General features: G+C 40.0%; 3 protein-coding genes across 3 annotated transcripts; 1 reads left to right on the forward strand and 2 right to left on the reverse strand.

The window, feature by feature from the left end:
* Nucleotides 1–5,854: 5,854 nt before the first annotated feature.
* On the reverse strand, nucleotides 5,855–8,507 carry LOC138020162 (uncharacterized). Its single transcript, XM_068867189.1, has 2 exons — nucleotides 6,719–8,507; nucleotides 5,855–5,859 (listed from the first exon to the last, which is right to left on the reverse strand). The coding sequence occupies exons 1-2, from the start codon at nucleotides 8,505–8,507 to the stop codon at nucleotides 5,855–5,857; spliced, it is 1,794 nt and encodes a 597-aa protein (XP_068723290.1).
* A 30-nt stretch (nucleotides 8,508–8,537) lies between these two features.
* On the reverse strand, nucleotides 8,538–13,334 carry LOC138020163 (uncharacterized). The gene is made up of 3 exons (XM_068867190.1): nucleotides 12,590–13,334; nucleotides 10,510–11,883; nucleotides 8,538–10,450 (listed from the first exon to the last, which is right to left on the reverse strand). The coding sequence occupies exons 1-3, from the start codon at nucleotides 13,332–13,334 to the stop codon at nucleotides 8,538–8,540; spliced, it is 4,032 nt and encodes a 1,343-aa protein (XP_068723291.1).
* Nucleotides 13,335–19,909: 6,575 nt separating this feature from the next.
* On the forward strand, nucleotides 19,910–20,659 carry LOC138020164 (tigger transposable element-derived protein 6-like). Its single transcript, XM_068867191.1, has one exon. The coding sequence runs from the start codon at nucleotides 19,910–19,912 to the stop codon at nucleotides 20,657–20,659; it is 750 nt and encodes a 249-aa protein (XP_068723292.1).
* Nucleotides 20,660–22,214: the final 1,555 nt, after the last annotated feature.

Genomic DNA, 22,214 nt, shown 5'->3' on the forward strand with positions numbered 1-22,214 from the left:
CCAGAAGTTGTCATTATTCTGATTATGTGTCCTCAACGTTTACCGGAGCATTAATACGTTGGGACTAAATTAAACTGCAATGTACACACAAACCAAATTTGCTAAAGAATGAAATAAGAATGCCCGGCAGCCTGCGGCGTTAACGTTAAAGTAAGGGCTCAACACAAATACTATAACGTGGCTTAAAATCAGTAAGTTTTCTTTGTCTCTCTCTTTTTTTTCTTCAAGAAGGGAAGCTAGAGAGGAAGCTGAGAAGAAAGTTGCCGTTTCACACCTCCAGAAATGGCGTTAAAAGAGAAGGACATGATAATGAGGTCAAGACTGTAACAGTTGTTTTATGTGTAAATTGAGAAGAAAGTAATAAGTTATCGTCAGGTGCTCACTGCCGTCATTTGCTTACTGTTAAGAAGAGATGGGCAAGGCAATTTACCAAAATGTTAAATGGAAGTACAGAGTTTACTGAACATTAATAGACGTGCCGATCTCCGCAGCTGCCGCTTTTGTCGATATGACCGCTGTAGGAACCCAATGTCCACTACGAGAAAGCGGCAACAAGATAAACCAGAAACCCATAAGGGTTGAAACGTGTAACGCACGTTCACAGCTTCCGAATATTCAGTGCGAACTGATTGGTTGAATGTTTCAGTGCTAAGTACCATATTTGGAAACCACTCGCTCTTGTTGTTCCAAATATGGTACTTAGCAAATTAAATATTCGGAAGCTTGTTTCCCAGCACACAAGGGGCCGTTACACGTTTCAACCCTTATGGGTTTCTGGATAAACTCGATATGCGCTGCACTGTAAACTTTTTTTATTACACGAACAAGGATACACTGAAATGAAAAATGCATAAAGCAAAACAAAGACCGAAAAGGCTACGTCAAGATCGATCGACACTTACAAGTTTTTCGTGCCTTGTTCCGCTAATAACGAATGAAATATTGTCTGACAATCTCAGAGAAAGAACAAAAACCTAAACTCAAAACTGACCATGTGCTCTCAAAACCTGAAAACGTTCTTTTCGCGACCGCGAAAAATGAAAGCGCTTGCGTGGCTTTATCTCAAGACAAAAATAGGTACGCACTGCGTACGTGTGGTAGTGCAGTAACTTGACACAGGGCTTCATTCCATAACTGTCAACTGAGCTGCTTTTTGCTTTGGAGGGCGTAATATGTAGCTCTAACAGTACATGATATTGTTTTGGTGTCGTAAATCACTATAGTGCCGTGGTAGATGTCTTCGGTAAATAGCACCCTGAGAAGACATGTGGTTACTAGTAAAATACTGAGCCCAGATTCAAGAAAATAAATGGGAATCGAGAAACATTGGCATCAAGACTGACAACTCCTTTTTTACCACAACTTTGAGCGTGCACTCTGAGCGTCTGACAGCTTTCTAACACAAAAATGCGCTGTCCGGCGGGGTTGGTATTTGGATGGGTGACCTCCGTCAAAATTTACGACCTGCCGTCAGAAACATAGGACCGAAAATTCTTTTTTAACGCCCAAAATTGCGAACTAAGTAAGGTACAGATTTTGTTAGCCTGCCTTATGCAAAACAACTATTGATGCAAAAGTAAATTAATAATGATGCACAGTTTTAAGGAAGAGCACAAGGACGTTTTTGGGAAGTGTCGCTCGAGAATAAAAAAATTTTGCCATCAGCAACAAAATTTGTGACATGAAAACAACATAAATTTTGTACCGCGAATATAAAGAGTTACCATCAGCGAAAAACGTTTTGAGAGATTTTCGCTAAGTTCAATTTTTTCTATTGTACTTTTGGCTGCACAAATAAATCGCAAAAGAAAAAGTGACACCGATTTCAGCTGCCGCTGGTGATCAAGTTACCTTGGGTGTTACTAACAACTGTTTGCTGTAACCATTGTTTCTGCAAAGTCAAAAAATCTCTCTCCTAGACAACGTTATTTATCACCAGGTAATTCTATCGTTTTGCAAATAGAAACTGCTTTCAGTGTCACAAATTCTTGCCGATTTTGGGGATCATTTGTTGAAATTCAAGCTCGCTTCCAACAGACCTACACAGAGGGCTTCCGCTTTTCTATGTTTAATACAGATATAATTTTTTGAAAGAAAAGTGGAGCGACAAATTACGTGAATAAATTACAAGAAAAGAATGATGCTATCGGTGAAATCAACAGACACGGACTAGCCGATATAATGTACATGTTTACCAATCAGCAAAAGTAAAGTAGTGTTGCCGAACGTACACTCGATGACTAAAAGATTTCGACATATGTGAAACTAAGTTGCGATTTTTTAATGTTTCGTTTAATTCAGAAAAGCTCATCTTTTCTTTTAATACTGGCAAAATGTTTTAGCACAGCGCCGTGGGAATTTCAACACAAACAAGCTGATGAAACCGTACATTAGTTTGGTAATTCATGCACATGCTGCAGGCCTACAAATCACTCACTCACTCACTCAGTCTGACAGCCCCGATGACAATATGGGAGTGCACTTAAACTAAGTGCACTACCACAAAAATGAAAATCTTTCCATGTATGGTATTTTAATAAGTACGCCGTTGCTTCTTTAAGCTCAACATGTAATTGTTTTCATGTCTTACTACAGTCTTTTTCTCTCAATATTTCATTATCTCCGCTTGATAGCGATTGATACAAACATACGCATTAACTAACTTAAATCAATAATGGTCCTTTTTGAAAATATTCGAAAAATACCGGACCATGTCGACATCATGCTGATACATGATAGGTAACAGTTCTGCTGGTGCTTGCGCACATCTTCCAAGAAATCATCCTTACATTTTCGTGAAGACACAATATGGTTCTCTTTACTTTTAAAAACTAAAAGAATAACCTTATCCCTATTACCACTAACAGATTTTCTGTAGAAAGGCATTTTTTTTTTCAGAAAAAGGAGTGTGAAGTTCTTTGTCCGCGTTTAATATATCTTTTAAAACAAAGTGTCTAAGCACTAAACACCATAATCGTTCTTTGCTGCTATCGCGTAACTCAACCAAATGACCCCTTTTTTGACGGGGAAAAAGTTTTATGATTATGCTATTGACAATCAAAAACTAAAATTTAATTTTTCCAGTCTTCAGCCTCCATTTTCTTTCGCGAGCAAACAGCAATTTAAACAGAACTTTCCAGTTAATAAGTTTTTGAAGCAAAAGAAGGTAAGATGGATACTACACGAAAGTCATATATTGGAACTATGAATATGCATCAATTTTGCAACGAGCCTGCAATTAACTGATAAAGTTGCTTCATCAATTAAGTGCGATAATCTTTGGAGTGGAAATTAAAAGAAGCCGGTTAAGGAGGACAGTAACTCGGCATGTCACAGTATTCCTCGCCAAGGCCATTTATATGCGTTTTGTCGTCGTACTAGGGTTTTCCGACACAAATTGATTCTTGATGACGCAATTCTTTACGGTTCAAAGCCTTACAACGCCTTCTGAAAATTTACCTCAACATCTGTTCGATTTTGTTAAACATCGATGTTGAAACCATTTGTCCTCCCAATCATTCAACATCGGTCAACAAAATCGAACAGATGTTGAAGCAAATATTGACTAAGCCGTTTGCCAGAGCAGTTATAGGGACTTCAGTAACGCTGATATTTCGGCTTTAAGTTTAGGACATTGTATCTCGCTCGACCACTGTCACACACACCACTCCACAACGTCTTTAAAAGAATGCATTCTGACTGAATACACCTCCGCGCCTTCACACATACGTCTTATTCTATGGGTTAACATATAATACGCGCGGACATTTTGCGAGTTGCGTAGTATTTTTCCGAGCCCCACAGGGGCGAGGAAAAATACCAGCAATGTTATCTTGCGTCAATTTTATTTGGTAAGAGTGTTTTCAAAAAAATGCATCATCTGGAAATAAATTTAAGACTTCTCACGATTTCTACGTATCGTTTGCTTTAACCCGCGTGTCTAAAAATGAAATTCTTTCCATTGATGGTATTTAAATGAGTACGCCTTTACAAAATACCGGTTACAAGTTTGAGGGACAGAGAACAAATGGAAGAACTCTACAAAATCAGAGTTCAAAGCGACAGAAAGAGACTGAAACGATTATTTGTCTTATTTCAAAGTGAAGTTGATGTTCATTCCATCAGTTGGCAGTATCCGGTCAAGAATGCAATTTAAATTCAGTAATGTCTTGAGTGGGTCGATATCTGGCATCTTCTAAACTGAAAACAGTTTGGTAACGCGGGTGCATGTCGCTTGCTGACATCATAATTATAATAAGAAAACAAATTGACTTCGACTTCAAAAGTTGCTTTATGTAGATGTTGTAGCTTATAAACATTATAAATGAATGCTGTTGTACTTTATTTAGAAATTGAAAATATCTATAATCATTGATATAAATTTGAATTCCACTTGGTTAAATCGAAAAAAGAAAGAGGAATTTAAGAATTCAGTAAACTGAAACTACTAGGGACAATTGTAATCCAATAATTGAGCCGCTTTTATCTTCGACCATAAGGATATTTACGTAGCTTTAGTTTTACTAAAAGTTTAGTACTTTCCTCTCTATATAATGAACGACTTAAAACTGCATTCATGTACCAAGACAGCGGTGTTTAGTTTTTAGCCTGTCATCTTTTTAATTCAGTTGCTGCCATAAACATCGCACGAATTCAATTTTACATATTAGTTCCTTTACTTCATTTTCTTAACTTCTCCTCATCGATTGCTACTTGGAAAATTGTCAAAATGATTATCAATTTACCTGCAGTTTATTGAGCGCATAGAAGTAATGCATCGTTTTTTACTATACATAAATCTTCGAATAATCCAGAGAAGCAAAAAAGGAGTTTAAGTCACTTACCATTGATGTTGATCAGGAAGAAAAAAAATATTAAAAAATCCCTGTTTACGTAATTTGAAAATAAGAGATGTTGCTGTTATAAGTTGCCACGAATTTCTCTAATGTTCGTCACTCTAAAAAAGGGGAATTTTCAGTAAATTTTCTTTCATTCATGAGGTCTTCAGAGGAAAAAGAAACACGCTGTCGTGGAAAAAAATTTCAAAAATGACTTCGCATTGTTTGAAAACAAAAGCCTCGCTAGAAGAGTTTTTTCTCACCCTAGTAGATATTGCCATTCAAATTCACTTCTTTAGCGAGAGACACATTGTGTCGATAATGTGCTTAACGAAGCCAACTTCGATTCACATAAAAAATATATGAGACCTAATTTACATTTAGAATTTCATAATTCCGTTTCCGGACGTTCGATAAAACTATGGATCCCATTCATGGTTTTCTCGATTCGATTTTTGCTTAGACTAAGAAATGCATTTATCGTGGCTAACAAGTGTGATTATGTTTCAGTCGCCATGCAAGAAGAAAAAAAAAAGTTATTCCTTGGTGCTGATCAGTTCAATAATCGTTGCCGGCGGCAACAAGGGAGATTGTGACGTTAGTGACTTGATGCTGTCACTGTTTCAAGAATACAACTGACATAAATCATAATCTCGAAAATTGCCCATTGAATCCAAAACTGACATTTCACGATAACAATCAAACACTTCACATAAAAAAGAAGTTTCTTTTCTAAAAAAACGCACTTTTGTTTTATAATTCATTTCACATATGCTACTCCAAAAAAAAATTTCCTCCGGTGTACTTTATGCCTGTTCAAATAACTTATTTACAATTTAAAATATTAATCGAAAAGTTTATTTCTTTGACTAGAGCATAAACTTGATATTGATCGAAAAAATCAACTTGCATAATCGCGTAATGGACAACAATAATTTACGTGGGATAATGGAAAAAGGAAAACTGAAATATATAAATGATGATGAACTAGAATTTCGAATCTCAAAGTTTTCCTCTTACACTGAAAAAAAGAAAAAAAAAAATGAAACGAGCAAAAATTCCGACATGACCCTGTGATCGGTAAAACTTTTGGTCCCGTTTTGTGCATGTCGTTCCCGGCCATTATAAATATCGAGTATGACATTTACAAAACGATTGTTAGCAGAATGAGGTGACTGTGGGATGTGCAAATGGAAACAACGAGGCCCTATTATGGATTCTCAAGATACGGGATATTTTGGTAAAAGGTGGCGTGAGGGGTAGAATGTATCCCCATTCACGCCGAATCACTAGAACCACGTGACATTTGGCAAGTGTTAGCTATGTTTCGACAGAATCACCCTCGAGCTCTGTCAACATAACAATTAAAATAAATGAAACGAAAAAAACTCTGTTTTAGCCCTTACTTAAACTAGGTGATGTGGTAAATGTAGTCTCGCAGGTCACACTTTGCTTACTGTTTCGTTGTTCACGGTCCTTTAACACCATCGGTTTCAAACACAGGCTTATCACAGTTCCATTTTATTCAGTAGCATACGTGACGAGGAGTGAGTTCGAAATCTAAGAAATATGTATGTCCTCATAAGTAATAATTACAAAGCAGAAACAAGGTCTTAAATATCAAATGTATAGTTACCCGGTGGCTTCTCGATCTGCTTCCGCTTACAACGAAAATGTTCAAAAATATAACGAGCTACTGTGACGTAAGTCATTACAAGTTTAGAATCTTAATATTACAGTGATTAAGTCATTAGCGTTAGTCTCGAACGACACACTCCCCCGCTCGAAGAAAAAAAAAAAATTTTTTTTTACAGATTTTGAGTTAATGATCAGAGTCAACAATCGATTAGTTTGATTTGTCTCTATTGTCCTCTTCTGACTCTCTTCTGGCAGTAATACTATAAGACGGTGGACAGCTCGTTCAACAGTGACATAACCTCTCCCATCGTATTTAGTCACAGGTTCACCTGGCCTGGGATTCTTGTACTGTACCTCTACTTTACGAACCTTTCCGTCTTTCCCTGGGTAAATTTTTGACACTCTACCGAGTTTCCACTGTCCCCTGATTTGGTTTGAGTCTTGCATCAAGACGATGTCTCCAACAATCATATTGCGTTGTGCAGTGTGCCATTTTTGTCTAATAATAAGGCTGGGGAAGTAATCTCTTGTCCATTTTTTCCAAAAGCTGTTAACGATGCCTTGAATGAATGCAAATCGATGTTGTGGGTTGGATGTAAATTTGAAAGGTCCACTTGGCACTCTGGCAGTTGATCTTCCTAGTAAGAGGTCGTTGGGACATAAATATGTTCCATCATCGGGTGATGTTGGATGTCTGCCAATGGGTCTCTCATTAATCAAATTTGCGATCTCAAATAAAACTGTCTGTAGCTCTGAAAAGGTCAGAATGCTTTCATGGATGGCTGCGGCAATAGCTCTTTTGACTGATTTTACAAGAGCCTCAGAAACTCCGTTTTGCCAGGGAGCATCAGCTGTTGTGAATTCCCACTGGAAACCTTCTATGTTTCCGAATGCTTTTAATTCTTCCCAGTCCCATCCTTTGGTAACACTTTTCAGTTCTTTATTAGCTGCAACTAGCTGAGATCCGTTATCGGAGTAAAGTTTGAATGGATAACCTCTTAATGAAACAAATCTTCTCAACACCATTAAAAACTTTTCAGTGCTGTAATCCGCTGTAAGATCTAGATACACGGCTCGTGTTCCTAAGCAGTTGAAGATAACTCCGTACGCTTTTCCTGTCGTTCGTTTTCTTACTTCATCTTTAATCTTGAAGGGACCAAACAAGTCAATAGCTGTGCAATGCCAGGCTGGAGAGGGCTTGAGTCTCTCCTCTGGAAGTTCTCCCATTACTTGCTCACTTAGTTTTTTATCAAGCTTTCTGCATATGATACAGTTGTATTTGATTGATTTCGTCATCTTAAGTAGCTTTGTAATCCAGAATTTGGAGCGAATTTTACTGGCAGTTGTTAATACTCCGTAATGTTCCCTGTTATGGACATATTCTGCGTAGAGACGTGAGAAGCGATGCTCATAGGGTAATAATATAACTTCGCTCTTGTTGTAACTCATTTCCATCCAACGGGTGGCACGACCTCCCACGACATATATTCCATCTTTACGTAGGCGAGGACATAGACGTTTGTATTTTCCTGCCTTGAGTTCTTCGTGCATGTTCCTCTGAGCTTCTTTGATCCACAGATCTTCAGCCTTCATGAGATCTTCTGCAGTGGGTTCCCTTTTGACATTAAAGAATGTAGGTTTCGAATCTGTGTGATACATCGACAAAACTCGCGCTGTCACTCGTAGAACTCTCTTATAGTTGGAATAATTGTTTACGTTAATTCTGGTTACTAGATCGTCCTTTATAACTGCAGTCGCAATTCTTACGGTTTTCACCATGTCCGGTAAATGTTGTTCAGCGTAATTACGACTTATTGGCCATTCACTCTCGGGTTGGTTAAGGAATGTGGGTCCATCCTGCCAACTACTACCAAAACCAAGCTCGCTCGGTTTCTTGCCTCTCGTTAACCAATCGGCAATGTTATACTCGCTTTCGACCCAGTACCAATCTTTAGGATCAGTGCCTTCTTGAATTTCCCCTATGCGCGTCGCGGCAAATGTGTTGAAACCATAGGAATCCTTTTGAATCATAGCATGCACTATTTGGGAATCAACGATATGCTAGAATTTCTGGAAATGATATCTGCACTGCTGTTGTACGAGCACTTTTAGTCGTTTGTTGATTATTGCTCCGCATAGTTCTATGCGGTCAATAGACATCTTCTTAATCGGGGCAAGGCGGTTTTTGGACAGAATCAGGCTACTTTTAAACAGGCCACCCTTTAGTTCCCATCTTACGTAAGCACATGCGCCGAAGGCTTGGCTGGATCCATCGCTAAAGATAATCAATATTGGATCTCCGACTGTATCACGTGGCGTCATGCATCTTTTAAATTTGACATTGTCCATCTCATGTAGTTCTTTGAAGAACATTATCCAATCTCGTTTATTCTCCTCCGGAATAGGATCGTCCCAGTTCATCTTGATGTCGCTTGCCCATATCTGACGCATCATTATTTTCGCTCTCACTGTGAAAGGTCCTGATAATCCGAGCGGATCGTAGATGCTATTAACTTGTGAAAGAATAATGCGTTTCGTTAGCTGTTCTGGAATTTCGTAGGGGAGCGGATAAGTCTTTGAATCTGTTTCGATGCGCAATTTGTGTTTCTTACGTGAAAAGTTTAGTTTAACTTCAAAGCATAAGTAATCCTTGACTGGATTCCAGATTATTCCGAGGACTTTCTCTGTCGATGTATTTGGCTCGCTAGGTATAGCCGTTTTGTCTTGATTTATAGGATCATCTGAAAATATCCAGCCCTTGACTTGGAATCCACCCTTCTTAATCAAATTCTCAATATCGCTGGCAATTGTTTGCGCTGTTGGTAGGTCCTCAGTGCTGTCAATGATGTCATCCATGTAAGTATTATCTTGGATAATTTGTGCTGCTTGTGGGTACCTTTCTCTTCCCATCTCAGCGGTTTTTCTTAGGGCTACTGTCGCAATGGTGCCTGACGGCTTATCACCAAATGATACTCTTTGTATGATATATGTATCTGGTTCTCTCGTCGTGTCCATATCTCGCCATAAGAATCGGTGGGTGTGCTGATCTATTGGCTTCGTCTTTACGGTATGGTACATCTTCCTGATATCACCCATCAATACTACTTGGTTCTCCCTAAACCGTATTAATACTCCCACTAAATTGTTGAGTAGATCTGGACCTTTTGCCCAATATTCATTAAGTACATGGCCCATGTACTTAGCGCTACTATTGAACACTATTCTAACCGGTGTAGACTTCGAATCTGGTTTGAGAACTTCATGATGCGAGATATAATGTATGGGGCCTTTGTAACTGTTTAGTTCTTCTTTACTGAGTTTACGGGCAACATCCCTTGCAACCATATCTTTTATTTGCATATCGTAAATTTTGGCGTGCTGAGGGTTCTTGAGGAGCCTTTTCTCCGTAGAGATCAGCGTTGCCACGGCTACTCGCCTATTATCTGGGAGGGCAGAAGGGTTTTTGATCCAAGGATATTCTGCAATCCATCGACCATCCTGATAGTCATATTCGAGATTTTTGTCGATCAGCTCAAGTTCTCTTTCCTCTTTAATGCTGTACTCTTTACTCCCAATGGGACATCTCCCGCATTTACATCCTCCACAGCGGGGTTTACACTCGATTCCAAGATTTTCGATGTTGTAGAAATCCTCTACGTTCGCTTTCATAACATGAAGGACTTTTACATCACTGAGATTAGGTTTCACACTGGTTTCCTTGATTAATGGGTGTGTTCCTCCTATGCATCGACCGAAGCGATTCTTCAGAAGCAGCAAGTGTTCTGAGTTTTGCTCTCTCTCAGGGTGAAATCCAGCGTATTCATAGCCTATTAGGACATCGATTGCTCCGGTAGGGCGCACAATTTCTTCCTTTGAAACGTTTTTGAACAATTGCACTATACCATCAATATTTATGCTTTGAATGTCTGAGGTGATCTTGTCGATGCCATAAACGTCAAACTCGACAATTTGGCCTTTTTTGTCAATGAGACATAGCCGGTACTTTTCTGATGCCATCTTCTCGCTTTCGCACCCACTTTTACGATAGACAGCTCTACCCGTATTCCCTTTAGTTTCTCTTCCCGTGCCCTTTTGTATGTGATGAGTGATATGGAAGCTGCGTTGTCCCACATGACGTTTACGTATCCTCTCTTTGTTTTTATTCTTTGAAGTTGCAGGAGACATGTATCGATTTGTGAGTTGCTGCAGATATTTGCTGACGCTGTGACTTCTTTTCTTTCCTCGTGGATGGTTCTATGATGTTTTCCCGCGCAGTCGTTTATGCCACAATTTCCTTTTCTTTTACAATCATGCATGCGATGTCCTCTTTTCAAGCATGACCAACACGCACCCTTTTCCTTTAACATTCTTTTTCTTCCATCTACTGATTCGGACAGATATAATTTACATTCACTTGTCCAGTGCTCAGCGTTGTTGTGGAACAAGCATTTAGAATAATTCGATTGTCTTTCGTCAGTGTATTCTCTCGCGGTTGCGTGGTGCGCGACTGCTTTAGACATTGCCGTGTTGGAGTTGTAAGCCCGAAGTGCGGCACAATCATATTCTATGGCTCTCTTTTGATTTAGTAAAAATCGTAAAAGGCTAGGAAACTTGTTCATCTTGTCAACCATACTTGCATCTGAGCTGACTGATTGAGCCCACTCTCTCCTTATATCCATCGGTAATTTTCTTTCTATAATGCTTACAGAACTGGTCGTTGTAATCTCTGCCTCAAGTCCAAGTCTTCTTAGGTCTCTGTATCCGTCCTCCAACATGTTTACAAATTCGACGAGTCGTTTATCTTCTCCTTCTCTGATGATTTTGGTTCGTCGAATACTGTCAATGATCACATCTGCAACCTTGGCGGGGTCTCCGTACTTATCATCGAGGCGTTTCCACATTTCGTTAATGTCATCGTCTACACTCTTTACTGTTTCGTAAGGTTCTTTACCGAGACAGGATCGTAAGACGTACGAAACATCGCCTTTGTCTAAGGTGGGCTCAACATGCCTTTGGAAATCTCTTTTAAACTGTGGATATTCTCGTATTTCACCATCAAATTTGGGCAATTTTATTTTCTCCAAGCTAAGGTTGGTCGTTTTTTCCTTTATCGCTTGCTTTGATTCCTTTAGTTGTTCATCTTTAACAATTTGCACATCTAGTTTCTCCATTATCCAGCTATTCTTTCTTTGAATATCGTGAATCCATCTGATTTCAGATTCTGCTGATTCTTTCGTCAGCAAATTAAGTAGCTCCTTATTAGTTTGTTTGCATTCCTTAAATGCTTCTTCAAGTTGGAGCTGAAATTTTTGGATGGTAGAGATCGTACCCTTATCTGATTCTAGGATGTTGATAACGCTTTGGCACGATGTTTCAAAAACAACTTGTGCCGTGCTTCTTCTTATAGCTGTTTGATCAATTATTAAGGAAAAAAGTAAAATCGTTCTCTGGTAAAAAGTTTGAAAAAACTATGAGCTTTCGACAGACTGAACTGCTTTCAACGGATAAAAATGTGTGAAGCCTAAAAGCGAAAGAAATTTAAATATAACGAAAAATTCGCATAAATTAAAGGATAAAAGCATGTAGTAGAAAGAATCTTTAAAATGCTAAGAAAGATAGTTTCTTTAAGAGAATGTGATATTGTCTTGGGAGCGGGCACGAATTGTTGTCTGCCCCTACAGTTTTTGCCGTGTGCCATGACTCATTTGTCTTTCTACTCCGGTTGTTCGCTTTGTCAATGATTTTAGAATTGTTAAAGTCAATATCATGATTAAAAGTCCACGCGTGTTTTGCGACATTTGAGCCTTTAGTACAATGCTTTAAGTTCCTCATATGTTCCTTTCTCCTAGTAGTAAAGGATCTTTTAGTTTCGCCAATGTAGCTCCACGGGCAAGATGCGCATGGAATTTTATAGATGACATTGCACTGGTCGTCTTCGGCAGGTCGAAACTTAGGGATTGGGAAATGCTGCTGTAAAGTTTTAACTGGTCTGCTAGTGACTTGGATGTCGTGTTCCTTGAGGATTCTTGTGAGAGGTTCCGTGATGCCTTTGATGTAGGGAAGGACTGCAAAGTTGCGTCGGTTTGTTGGCTCAACCCATTTAAAGAACATACCAACCAACTCTTCTGGAGTAGGTGTAGGTGGTGGAGGCCTCGCTTTCTTTCTTATAACATCAGCAGCGATTTTTTTGGGATACCCGTTGGAGTGTAAAGCGGCGCAAACACGAGCAGTTTCACGGGTCTTTCCAACTTGTGTGTTGGGGAGATTCAAAGCTCGATGCAGGAGTGTCTCAGCGGTGCTGATTTTATGTTTCCTGTCATGGTGTGAATGGAAGTCGAGATATCTATCCGTATGCGTGGGTTTGCGGTAGATTTTGACCAAAAGTTTTCCGTTATCGCGCGAAATGAGGGTGTCAAGAAAGGGTAGTTGGCCGTTGGACTCGTGTTCGATGGTGAAAGAAATATGCTGATCGATTGTTCTCTGATCGATTATTCTCTGTATTTGCTCGCGCTCTTTGTTTCTCACTTCTTCATGCTCTGCTTCTGCGCGCGCTCTAGATTCTATTGCTACTATGTCGTTTATGTAACTCATCTTCATAGTCATAGCTTCTGTGAATGATTCTTGGACTTCCGTTATCCAGTTATCGGCAGTTTCTACTTCTTCGTCAGTCAAATACATGGCGTATAAATCGTGTTTGCTTTCTAAGAGTCCCCATGCTTCTACCAGCTGAGAATAATTGCTTTCGATAATCTCTCTGTTTCTCTTGTCAGCGATAGATTTGAGAAGCTCATTCCTTTTTCTTGTGAATCTTCCTTTAGCAGATCTTCGGATGATTTTTGCTTCTTCCGCGGCCGACATCTTTTTGCCCACGGTGGTTTTGCTATTTGCTAAACGGATTTCGAATGTTTCGTTGTTCACGGTCCTTTAACACCATCGGTTTCAAACACAGGCTTATCACAGTTCCATTTTATTCAGTAGCATACGTGACGAGGAGTGCGTTCGAAATCTAAGAAATATGTATGTCCTCATAAGTAATAATTACAAAGCAGAAACAAGGTCTTAAATATCAAATGTATAGTTACCCGGTGGCTTCTCGATCTGCTTCCGCTTACAACGAAAATGTTCAAAAATCTAACGAGCTACTGTGACGTAAGTCATTACAAGTTTAGAATCTTTATATTACAGTGATTAAGTCATTAGCGTTAGTCTCGAACGACACACTTACTCAATTCAGAGCGAATAAAGAAATATTTTTTGAAGCCAAAGGAAGACTGTTTCAATAGTGTGTATTATGTTTTTTAAAACTGGAATCTTAAAGACCTTTTTTAGACCTCCACTGAAACCCCACGAGGAACTTCCTTACGTTTCACACAAGGTATATTCCCAAGCTTTACGGGACTGAGAAATCCCGAGACACTAAACTGAGAAAAAAGAAGACATTCCGTTCATTTCATTAAAAAAGTAACAACGTTTTAGTGTTTTATCACAGATCTGGAGTATTAACGTCAAGGCACCGATTTCAAAACGGTTGGTCTCTCGGGTATTTTACCTCCGTGAAGGCACTTTAAAAAATTGGGATTTTTTATCTTTGCCTTGTTAGCCCAACGGGACTTTGGCATTAGCGTCAAGCGAAAAGTATAGATTCGAGTCTTCAGTTTCTAAAATACTTTATTTTATTCAAGAACAACCAACCCTAAGGAAAGCGTCATATAAATAGTAGTTATAATAAATACAAATGACAATTAAATGAAATTAATTACATAAAAAAATAACTTTATACAAATCTTTTTTTAAAATATCTCTATCTGACCCGTGTGTATTGTATCAAACAGGATTCGGCTTGTCAATCCTAAAATGTACAACAATCTTTGTGTGATATAGCTGCTGTTTTTGTATCACTTAAAGTTATGATCTTGTAGGGTTGCTGCTTTGCTAAGATATGGTAGTGGTTTTGTGAAGCCATCTCGTCCATTTAAAAAGTAAGTAAGCAAGGCTCCTTTTCCCTGCGAATAAAACCAAAATGCTCAAGTGAAGAAACTTGAATACTTGGTAGTAACAACTTATAAAATATTAGCGGGGAACACTCTGCCCTATTTTCACGGGAACGTGAACAATTTCCAGTCCCGTTATATCGAATCTGGCATTTACCAATGAACAAATTTCTAGTTTCTAAAGAAACTGTGGTACTGCGTCGGGGGGGGGGGGGGGGGGAGGGGGGGGGAGATTGAAACAGGACAATGTGGTTTTATCAAACGTGTTGATAAAGGTCGAATTACCACCGTGAATGATTTGGAAAGCTGACGTTTCGAGCATTAGCCCTTCGTCAGAGCGAATTTAGGAATTGTGGGTATTGTTGGTTTTCATGCGGGCGTGGAAGAGCTTTGCAATTGGTGGAAATGTGGTAACATGAATTTGTGAATAAATTAATGGAATGAGAGGCGTTCATTGATTCCGAGAGGATAGAGTGTACCAAGTTGAAAGAATAAATTTTGTTCCAGATTTTGTGCCAGACATTTACCAATGACTCTGTCTTTCGTCCACGGCAAAGTCGAGTTTCAAATCTTACAACTATGTGAACGGGAAGGTAGCATAGGTCCTTCATTCGTATGCTATAAGAATAATGATGTCTTACGACAATTAAATATATTTGCTAATTTGCGAGCGTGCAGTGGCAGTAGATTAATTGGACCAAACTCATAGTGGTACCTAGCAGCCCTGTCAAATATAGCAAAGGGTTTGGGTGTCTAGGTAATGACGCTTTTTCTTTTTCAAAAACAAATGGTATGCGCATGTGCCAGCATCTTCAGGTTTGAACGAGATTAGAGCCCATAACCGTGCGCATCTTAGAACTCTTCTCCAGATATCTCACTTAAGGACCGGTCGCCATATATGTAGAGGGAGGGAGGGGAAAATATTTTGACAGATGAAAATTTTTGCCAGGCCTTTCCTCCTCAGGTCTAAAAATGGCAAGTGTCCCCCCCCCCCCCCCCAAAGCAATACTTCATTGACCCTTCCCGAATTTCCGAATGTTTTCGTATTTGCATCATATAGATATGACTAGCTAATGCCAAAAAATACACCTGGCGAATGTCTGGTATGAGCAAAGACGAAATTACCTTGTAAATCATTGAAATCATTCTCATGGCTCAACCTATCAGGTAGCCTTATAAGTCACAAAATCAGCATATCGCGCGGACCAGTGTCCAGTTTTCCTTCCACTTCTGAATGTTTGCTGCTGAATAGGTGGCTCGATACCGTCCTAAATCAAACACTGAAACAGGCTGATCTGGATTTGTCTTAAAATGTGAAAAGTTAAAGCAATGAAGTTTATGACAATATTCTTCTAACTGGGTTGTCCATCTTCACCACCTGGATCTTTGAAATTAATCTATTTCATAATAGGAATCTCGTTTGCAAAAGCACAGACAAGGCCCCTTGCAAAATCTAAAAAATGATGACCCCCCTATTAATTGTTTTAACAAAAAATAGCCCCCTCCCCCTCTGGCCAATCTAAAATAGCCTTGACTCCAAGGATTCTAACCCTCGATAACACTATCTCATGTCATGAAATGGTAGATGAACAGATATGTCCAGAAATGCACATAATTAGATGCACGCGGATTTCAATATAGGCGTCACGAAGTGTCCCCATGCTCTTCTCCTCAACTTCAACATCACCCATGTCACGGAATACGGACAAAAAATGTCACAAAGTGTCCCCCAAATCTGCTCTTTAAGTAAAGATTAACTGCTGCATTTACCTAAAGCTAAAAATAATGCTAACCTTTATCCTTACCTTGTTGTTGCAAATAGGTAGCAATTGCCTAGACTTAAATGTCAAAATTGGACGTGCATCTAATTAGGTGCATTTCTGAATCAAATATGAACTGCGGATATGAAATCAAGTGAAGCTATGATCTTCGCAGTTATGAACGCGATTTTTACAATTGCGTAGAGAGGCCTGAAAACTTGCTTTCATAACTGCGAAGATCATAGCTTCACTTGATTTCATATCCTCAGTTCATATAATTATGATTCATTTCATATACCATTTCATCATTGATTCATTCCTCGCGGACCATTAGAACCCACAAATGACCAGCTCCCAACGTCAGTGGCTTCATAGCTCAGTTGGTTAATCTCTCAAGGAGAGCAATGAGGAATGGAAAATGAAACACTCACCCGATAAAACCTTTAAATCACCAGGAGCCCATCTGGAGCGTGCAACTTACCTATTTTCGTGCAACGGCGTTTTCACAAGTAAGGTTATTTTTAGATTGAATTTCCCGCTAATGAGAGTCCCACAGGAGCCCGATGACCAATTACAAGAAATTAAGCTGACGTCATAGGGTCACCGAACCGGAACTGCCTTTGTTTTTTGACCTAATTCGCGGGAAGGGCTAGTCTAAAAATAAATGAAACCTACTTATGAAAACGCCGTTTCACAGACGCTGTATGGAAGTTGCACGCTTCAGATGGGCTCCTGAAATCACTGAAAACTGATGATGGTGGTGATGATGATAATGATGACGTGATCATGATGATTAATTCTTGCGACTATCTTTACGTCATTTGTAATTACAGTCAAATACCAATCTGTTGTCAATCAAATTTCCAACTGAAAGTTTGTAACAGTTATTAATTTCAATACCAAGCAGTCAGCACTACTTTACAGCAGCATAAGTACATTTATCCCGGCCTTCTTGTAGTTACTCACGGTGGACCTAATGTTCAACCCTGCTACCATCTTACACGTTATGTTTATACAAGTTCAAAGTTCTAGGTTAATAACAATAATCCTAAAATATATAGGGGATATCACACGGTAGTGAGAAGGTAGGAAATTTACGTTCGAGTGCCAAGAACAATATCTCAGGAGTGAGCGCATCGAACTAGTAAATTATTGCTCTAGCCACGACAACTATATTTCGTATCTTCCAGCTAACTAATTAACGTGTAATGTTCTCTCTATTACCTGGACGATAAAAATACATTATGGGGGAACATGTTTGCAAATACAGGGATCCTACAAATATTGGCTCAAACAGCGCACAGCAACATTTTCGGATTAACCAAGCAAAACAAACCTGAACTAGTTTTAAAAACTCAAAATTGCATGGCATCCATAGTTAGTTACTGCTTGGTTACGTGACCTTACCGCTATGTTAAGAACCCCTTGCTCGCTTTACAGAAGGTTAATGTGTTCCTGGAAAGATAAGGCAAATCTATTGATAAACAGCAATCAAGTCCATACCATCTGCATTGGTGCTAATAAGTATGTATACACAGCATTCTCTCGATTAAAAAGGAATTGGCTAATACCTTCTGTCATACCTCCGTTTACCTAGCATTTAAATATATCACTGGCTCTAGACTTACTGAAAAGCAATAAGAAACATATGCGACATACTATTAGTATGAAATAAATTCAAACTTGTTTTGTCCTAACGTTGCGAATTTGGCTTCATCTTGCACGGGTGTTATTCCATACCTCAGGATTTAAGCGTTAAAGCCTGCATTTGCAAGTCATAACGCAAAGATAAAACATGATGTAGGTGCAATCCACCGTAGGAAAAAAGATGGCGGCTGTACATTTTACCACAATGCCTTGAGAGCTTAACACAGCCTAAAGGGCACAAGGAGAGCCAAATTTTGACAATATTTTTCGCTATTCTAAGGAAATCAAGTGGCGTAGGTTTGAAGATCTTATAACGTTTCTGTACGTTTTTATGAACGTTGTGAAGGTTTTCGAGCGCTACGAACTATGGGTAAATGTACCAGTCGCCATATTTTTAGACTGTTCCCAGTCCCCTATTTTTCACTACTCAGAAGTGACAAAAGTTCAATTTTTAATGACGCTACCCCGGACTGCTGACAGATAATAACAGTTTACATTAATTGTTACAGTGATCTGTTCCAAAATGATATGCTGTCAGTACAAACAGTTTCATCAGAAGAATGCATAGATTGCCCAGGCGCTATTCAATGTGAAATATGCTAGCGCTTTCAATCTTTTCTTTAAGCCATGGAATAGAAATGTCATTGTCTCCGTAGAAAATGTAACTGCAGGGAATTTTCAGTCCATAACCTGCTCCTCGATTTACACGTTTTCCTGTTATAATGGCCTTTCCATTGTTGGTCCTCCGTTTCAAGAATTTGCTAACATACTGAGACATTTGTAATGGTATGTGGCCGACAATTTCGTCTTCTTTTGACACGGTGTTGGGATGTTCGGCTTCAGTAAAATTTCTTGACAGCGGCCTCACTACTGCAACTGCATTTCCATCTTTTTCATTCAGTGGCTCACGTTTCAGTCTACGTTGCTCACCAATTTCGGGAACCCATGTTGTTTCATCCTTGTAGACATGATAACCTCGTATGAATGAATGAACCGTGATGCTTGAAAAATTCTTTTTCTCCATGTGGACTTCAAACGGAGCGAATCGATGATGAATGATAGGCAAATGACGAAGATTTTCAGTTCTGTTACTGCACGTGTTACACGTTGGTTGCGTGGTGGGTGTTCAAGTTTGATTGGCATCTGCACTTTGTATCCTTAACACGTGAGATAAAGATAAAATACTCGTGGGAATTTCCCACATTTGTACATGCACGTGTGCTCAACAGGGTTAAAGACGAGGAACTGTGTTAAATGCTCAAGTCTTACGAATTATATTTGTCTGAAGTGTGCAAAACCTGTCTGTAACAAGTCTAAAGAATGTTCATCCCCTGCTGACGAAGACAGCCTAGGCTGGAAAGCTGGTGTATCGATGGCTTATTGCGTTTCTTGTTTTGACGTGCCGACCCCGAAGGTGGCCAAGCAAGCAAGAATCCCAGTTAAGGACATCAAACCAGTTACAACGAAATTCACAGCGAAGAGGCCACCAATGCCCCCACAAGCTAATGATGGTCAAAGGAAATGTCTTTCCCTGAAAGAAAAAATAGAAGTCATCCGGAAATCTAACGAGGGTAACAGCACGAGAAAGTTAGCGAAAATATTTGATTGCGGGAAAACACAGATTGTCAAAATCCTGAAGCAGAAAGCTAGGATTCTAGAATCGTGGAACTCTAATGAAGGAGCTCAATCTCAAAAGAGATTGAATGTTGAAAAGTATGGCGAAATCAATGGTTTGTTGTGGAAATGGTATACCAGAGCAAGAGAGTCAAATATCCCTGTTGATGGCCCCATGCTGGTCGAAGAAGCGCGAATCATAGCTGAGAGAATTGGAGATGACATATTTAAAGGAACAAGTGGTTGGCTAGACAAGTGGAAAAAGAGACATAACATCGGCCAAATGAATATTGCTGGGGAAGAGGGAGATGTAAGCCAAAAGACGATAGACAGCTGGAATGAAAGATTGAAAGAGCTAACTAGGGGCTACTCACCGAGGGATATATGAAATGAGGACGAAACTGGCTGTTTCTGGAAAGCGATGCTTCAGAAATCGCTCTCTCAAAAGGGGAAACGCTGTAGGGGCGGCAAAAATGCGAAGCAACGAATAACTGCTGCATTCTTTGTGAATGCAGCGGGCAACAAAGAGGCCCTTATTGTGATAGGAAGTAGCAGACGACCGCGCTGCTTCGCACGTTTGGCAAATCCATCATACCCCTGCGGTGCCCAGTACTTCAGCAACGAGAAGGCGTGGATGAGAACCGAGATAATGGTTACTATCCTTACCAGGTTGAACAACCGTCTGAAAAGAGAGGAAAGGCATATTATTCTTTTCTTAGACAATGCACCATGTCATCCACCCTCGCTAACAGACATGTTCTCCAACATTAAAGTGGGCTTTCTACCGAAGAACACCACATCGCGCACGCAGCCCCTGGATGCAGGTATAATCAAGGTGTGGAAGATCTACTACAAAAGGAAGTTGCTGCGGCATATCGTTAGTCAAGTTGACGGAGAACACTCTGCCAGCGGGATAGTAAAGTCTGTGAACCTCCTAATGGCCGTGCGATGGATGGTAAATGCGTGGGACGAAGTCAAGTGCGAGGTAATCAGTAAGTGTTTCAGACATGTTGGAATGTACCCCTCAGCCATGGAATTGGATGAAGATGACGATGACCCGTTTGCCGGTGAGGAGTTACTAGACCTTGAAGCCCTGGTGCAGAAGATGTTTAAGAAAGGTATTGACGCTGCACCCTATGCTGCCTTCGACGATGATGCGGACGCCTATTAATATTACTCCTTAGATCCCGCCGACCCTGACTGGAGGGAGACCCTACGAGATGAGGTTATCGCTACTCACTCAAACAGCAACAAGACGGAAATAGCAACTGATTCCGACAGTGATGATAGCAGTGACTATGCTCCCTTACCAATCCCAGCGGTGCAAACAGTTAAAGGAGCACTTGATCTCGTGCGTCAGATCGCTGAGTTTGCAGATTATCGGAGTTGCGAGGATTTGTCTACTGCAGTCACGAAAGTGTCTGATATTCTTGTTCTCGACCTTCGGATTAGATCACCGCTGCTCTACCGACTGAGCTACAAGGCCAGAACGGGAGCTGGCCGTGGGTATGTGAGATGTTATTCACAAGGACAAATTAGGCTCTTGCCAAGCCTAATTTTAGGTAATCGCTAGTTGTGTGGGCCCAATTCCAATACTAGGGTTGATCCCTGATGGAATAATTGGGTACAAAAACTTCACAGTAGTGTTAGGCCTCACTCGAACTTTGAATCATTACTCCACTCTACTTTTCCGAAACTTGTTGCATGTGAAAAAAATCAAATAAATTAGTTTCTATTTGCCTAATTTTAGCTGATTAGGCAATATGTTTATGTAATTAATTGATCAATCCAGTGTTCGACTTATTTTGTTGATCTTTCCCGTAAGCGACCACCTCCCGTAAGCGACCACTTTGTCGTGCACCAAGGGTGGTCGCTTACGAGAGAGGTGACTGTATGCTGGTCTTGATCGTTTGTCTGCTTCTTATCTTGGAGGGGTGATTTTAAAGCGCGAGAAAAAAGGGGTTGTTTCTCATTTACTCGAAGGAAAATATGTTTTGGCCGTTCTTGCAACTGGGTTTTAAAAGAGTTTCATATGTCAAAGTTTCGTTTCAGGCAGACAGACCTTCCTGCCTGGTAATTGTAGTTAATTGCGCCGCTATGTAGCATCATCGAGGAGCAAATCAACTCAAACGAGTCCGATCTTGGAGGAAATGTTTTCAAAAGATCTGCTAGGCGAATTTTGTCAACTCCAAACATGCTTTGAGGGATCTAAAATAGAAATGAAATGTACTTGTTCTGTCCGCCGAAATCATCGACTGAAATTTTTAAACAAATGCCAGAAAGACGACAGGCAGCTGAACCGCTGAATTTTTCTGCCGGCTTCAGTGCGGCTTTTTTGGAGTCAGAGAAGACTTCTTCCGTCCCGCATTCATTTGACTCAACTTGGTAACGGCATTGAACCGATTTCGTGAGAAATGTTCACCTGAAAAGGTTTTGAAATTCACAACTGCACAGCAACACGTAATCGAAATCATGTTTCCCTGATTTGACAGGCTTTTGCTCCAGGGGAGGAGATAGTAAAATGATTTGATTAGCGGAGGCGCCAAAAATCGGCCACACCCCTTGAACACGAGAAAGAGTGAAGCTGTTACAGTATCGCCTCGCCGTGCCCTCCACCACCCCTGCCCACGGGCATTTTGTACTCTCCCCAGCTTCGCTCGCATCAAGATGCCGTCGAAATAAGGATCAACATCTAAGAGGGGACTGTGAACAGTCTACCATCTTTT

The sequence above is a fragment of the Montipora capricornis genome, chromosome 10 (assembly GCF_036669925.1).
Source record: "Montipora capricornis isolate CH-2021 chromosome 10, ASM3666992v2, whole genome shotgun sequence".
Classification (NCBI taxonomy): domain Eukaryota; kingdom Metazoa; phylum Cnidaria; class Anthozoa; order Scleractinia; family Acroporidae; genus Montipora; species Montipora capricornis.

Excerpts from the sequence above, each read along its gene's own strand:
- LOC138020162 (XM_068867189.1), bottom strand. The coding sequence starts at position 8,507 with ATGATTCAAAAGGATTCCTATGGTTTCAACACATTTGCCGCGACGCGC.
- LOC138020163 (XM_068867190.1), bottom strand. The coding sequence starts at position 13,334 with ATGTCGGCCGCGGAAGAAGCAAAAATCATCCGAAGATCTGCTAAAGGA. Across the intron at positions 11,884-12,589 it reads TACTCCAGAAGAGTTGGTTG|CTATAAGAAGAAGCACGGCA; the intron begins GTATGTTCTTTA and ends TTGATCAAACAG. Across the intron at positions 10,451-10,509 it reads GCTGTCTATCGTAAAAGTGG|GCCAAATTGTCGAGTTTGAC; the intron begins GTGCGAAAGCGA and ends TTGACAAAAAAG.
- LOC138020164 (XM_068867191.1), top strand. The coding sequence starts at position 19,910 with ATGCTTCAGAAATCGCTCTCTCAAAAGGGGAAACGCTGTAGGGGCGGC.